Source organism: Diceros bicornis, chromosome 7, assembly GCF_020826845.1.
Source record: "Diceros bicornis minor isolate mBicDic1 chromosome 7, mDicBic1.mat.cur, whole genome shotgun sequence".
NCBI classification, from domain to species: Eukaryota; Metazoa; Chordata; class Mammalia; order Perissodactyla; family Rhinocerotidae; genus Diceros; species Diceros bicornis.
In genome coordinates this window covers 63,822,322-63,826,679 of record NC_080746.1, presented here as the reverse complement: position 1 = coordinate 63,826,679, position 4,358 = coordinate 63,822,322, and the positions used below count along the sequence as shown (strand labels likewise).

The following is a 4,358-nucleotide window of genomic DNA, read 5'->3' as shown; positions in this document are numbered from 1 at the left end:
GGATAAAAAAGAGTTATTTTTGGCCAGGCCTGGTGGTCCAGTGGTTAAGTTTACCATGCTCCATTTTGGCAGTCCGGGTTCGGTTCCCAGGCGTGGACCTAAACCACTCATCAGTGGCCATGCTGTGGGGGTGGCCCACATACAAAACAGAAGAAGATTGGTGACAGATGTTAGCTCAGGGCGAATCTTCCTCAGCTAAGAAAAAAATGAGTGATTTTTCACACATTCTACAGTCTAATCTGTTATCTAAAAAGACTGTATACATGAAAACCACTACTCTGAGTCTATATATTCAGTCTCTAAAGAAACTAACATATTAGCAATGTCAACCTAAGACAGGCTGTGATATCAAATGGCTTTCTTCTCATCCAGCTTCAATGAATTAGGAGACAGAAGATCATGAGCAAATCCGATTTTCTCAATGTTTTATTCTTCAATTATGAGAGGTAGAGAATGTGACCTACCTTATGTGGTCTTTGTGAAGATTAACTGAATTAATACATAGAACATGATACCATAATTCCTGTTTCATTAGAAATGCTCAACAGTGTTAGTGATGGGATGCCGATAATGAATATGATGAATCCCCACCCTTCAATATCATGAAACTGGGAGACTCCTTTTCAAATACTGTCAGAGAGACTATTAAGATTAGTAACCTTGAGGAGCTGGCCCAGTGCCACAAGCGGTTAAGTGCATGCACACTGCTGTGACGGCCCGGGGTTCCCCGGTTCGGATCTCGGGCAAGCACCGACACACTGCTTGGCGAGCCAGGCTGTAGTGGTGTCCCATATAAACTGGAGGAAGATGGTCACCCTGGATGTTAGCTCAGGGCCAGTGTTCCTCAGCCAAAAAAGAGGAAGATTGGCAGATGTTAGCACAGGGCTGATCTTCCTCACACACACACATAAAAGACTAGTAACCTTGAATACTTTTCCTCTTAGTGAAGGATGTTCCAGGACCTCAGAGATTCCAACAGCTCTGAGTTCCAAGTCTCTGAGTTCATTCTGATGGGATTCCCAGGCATTCACAGCTGGCAGCACTGGCTCTCCCTGCCCCTGGCTCTGCTCTACCTCTTAGCTCTCAGTGCCAACACCCTTATCCTGATCATCATCAATCAAGAAGCAACCCTGCACCAGCCTATGTACCATTTCCTGGGCATCCTGGCTGCGGTGGACATGGGTCTGGCTACCACCATCATGCCAAAGATCCTGGTCATCTTATGGTTTAAGTTTAAGGCCATCAGTCTCCCTGAGTGCTTTCTTCAAATGTATGTCATACATTGTTTTGTGGCCATGGAGTCAGGCATCTTTGTCTGCATGGCTATAGATAGATACGTAGCCATTTGCCGACCCCTACGCCATCCAACAACAATTACTGAATCTTTTGTGGTGAAAGCAACTGTGTTCATGGCACTCAGGAACAGCGTGTCTACCATGCCAGTGCCTGTGTTGGCTGCTCAGAGACATTATTGCTCCCAGAACAAAATTGAGCACTGTCTGCGCTCTAATCTTGGAGTCACTAGCCTATCCTGTGATGACAGGAAAATCAATAGCATCTACCAGCTCCTTCTGGCCTGGACACTCATGGGAAGTGACCTGGGCTTAATTATTTTGTCATACGCTTTGATACTTCACTCTGTGCTGAAGCTGAACTCAGCAGAAGCTGCATCCAAGGCCCTAAGTACCTGCACTTCCCACCTCATCCTAATCCTTTTCTTCTACTCAGTCATCATTGTCATTTCCATCACTCACAGTGCAGCAATGACAGTTCCCCTTATCCCAGTTCTACTCAATGTCCTACACAATGTCATTCCTCCTGCCCTCAACCCCATGGTGTGTGCACTCAAGGACAAGGAGCTCAGGCAGGGCTTATATAAGGTTCTTAAGCTGGACATGAAGGGCAACTAATATGGAGAAGATACTTTTGGAATTTCCCCACATATATATCCACTATATCCTGCAAGGATTGGACATGGCAGATGAACAAAGGCCCATGGACACTGTGGCAACTTTTCAGTTAGTATAAGGAATCAGTGGTTGCAAAAAACTGCAAAAAAAGTGGTGAAAGAAATATCTGAAATCTTGGTTGTCAAGAAAATCTTCATCCAAATGAATGACACAATGATGCTGATTGTCTCAAGAAATCCAAGTGAAAGACAAGTGGAGTATACATTCCATTTTCTTACCTAATTGCCTTGGCTAGAACTTCCAGAAAATGCTGAATAGAGATGATTAGAGCAGATATCTGCCACTTTCTTCTTTTTAATTGGAATGATTAATCCATGTATATTTGATGTAATTACTAATTGGATAGGAATTATTCTTGCCATTTGTCTATTTGCCTTCAAATATGTCTTATATCTTTTTTAAATGAACCAAGCACTTGAACACACATTTCTCTAAAGAATATGTGCGAGGCCCAATAAGCACATAAAAAGATGCTCAACATCACTAAACTCAAATAAAAACTCCAATAAGATTCCACTATATAACCTAAAATGGCTATAATATATATTTTTTAAAAATATAGCAGATGGAAATTTTCTGGAAACATTAGAGTCCTACATGGCTGGAGAGTATGTAAAATCACAGATGAGCAGTGGAAAACAGTTTTGCAATTTCTCAAATAGTTAAGCACAATTACTACGTGACTCAGCAATTCAACTCCTAAGTATATAATCAAAATAATGGAACACAACTGTAATAACAAAATTTGTACACAAATGTTCATAGTAGCATTGTTAGCTAAAAAATGGAAAAAAACCCAAATGTCCATCAGTTTTTGAATGGATAAACAAATTTAGGCATATACATACAAGACATTATTATTCATCCATAAAAAGAATAAAGTACTGTTACATGCTCTTAGATAGATGAACTTTGAAAACAGTATGCGAAGTGAAAAAGAGACACAAAAGACTACATATTGTGTGATTCCAATTATGTGGAATCTCCAGAATAGGTAATCCATTGAATCAGAAAGCACATTAGTTGTTGGCAGGAGTTGGAGAGACAGGTCAATAACCAGTGAGTGATTAATAGTTATGGAGTTTCCCTCTGAGGCAATGGAAATGTCCTGGAATTATATAGTGCTGATGCTTGCACAGCGTTGTGGAAGTACTAAAAGGCACTTGATTGTACATATTTAAATGGTTTAAATGGTTGTTTTACGGCATGTGTATTTCACCTCGATAAAAAATGATAAAATGAACAAAAACTGTGCTAAAACTGTTCTCTGCATATATATTTGTTGTATATTTCCTGCAATATAAAAGAATATATATATCTAATATTAGGAAAATGATTAAAGAAATTATATGAATACTAATGACATACTCTTATTTAATCATAATATCGCTGAATAATCCTCCTTGGAATGTGCTTATCATATAATGTCAATTAAAAATGGCAGAATTTATGTTTTAATATGGTATTATTAAAACTTTTTTCCCAAAACTTATGTAACAAATGTGTATTGAAAATATTATTATTATTATCACCATCATCACTACTATCTCAAAATTTGAGCATCAAATATTCCTAACTTAAGATGCATGCATGATAAGCCTAACTTTGGAGGAATTTCTATAGTGCCATAAGACTCGTCATCAACCTCACTTGAAAGAAAAAATAACCCAGTAAAAGAACATATGAATGTGTGTGAGTAATTGAAACATTCTGAAACACTATATGGGCTTTCAATCTGTGTCCTAAAGGATCTTAGGATCCTTATCTTAGGATAAAGAAACACAACCCTTTAAAAATATTAAAATTGTTAATATTCTTTAAAATTAGTGTTCATTCTCATTCCCCCATATATATTACTCAAACACAAGCACATATATATATATAGATACATGCATATAAAATTATTCTTTTAGTTATGTCTCATCTTATTGGTTGTAGGAACAGTAAGTTTCCAATATTTTCCTTCTGTGATAGGAGTTAGCTTAACTTGTATAACAGCACCTGTAACTAGTGTTTTGCAATATACCCCTGGGATATATAACACACATTTTTCCTTAAACATTTAGTTCAATACTACAGTTATTATGGCGTTCAGAGATTGAGGGCTGTGAACGCATATACATTATAGAATCATGATGTTTTTTGACCAATAGCCTGAACGACTAGACCAGATTGCATTCAGCTCATTATTTTGCTATCCAGAAACTAAGGTATTAAGGACATAAGAAAGTGGAACTAATGATAGTATTGTTGTTGTTAGTTCTAAGATAAATTGGAGAAAGGCTTTGGGTGTATATGAGTTGATAATTATATCATCAGAAACACTGGTTTGATTCCATCTACCCACTTGAAGGTAAAAATGCTGTAGAAGATTGGGTTTTCTTGAAA

General features: G+C 37.8%; 1 protein-coding gene across 1 annotated transcript; it reads left to right on the top strand.

Moving 5' to 3' along the window:
* The first annotated feature begins 950 nt into the window (after positions 1-950).
* Positions 951-1,910, top strand: LOC131409115 (putative olfactory receptor 56B2). The gene has a single exon (XM_058546284.1). It carries the CDS (start codon positions 951-953, stop codon positions 1,908-1,910), a length of 960 nt encoding a protein of 319 aa, XP_058402267.1.
* The last annotated feature ends 2,448 nt before the right edge of the window (positions 1,911-4,358 follow it).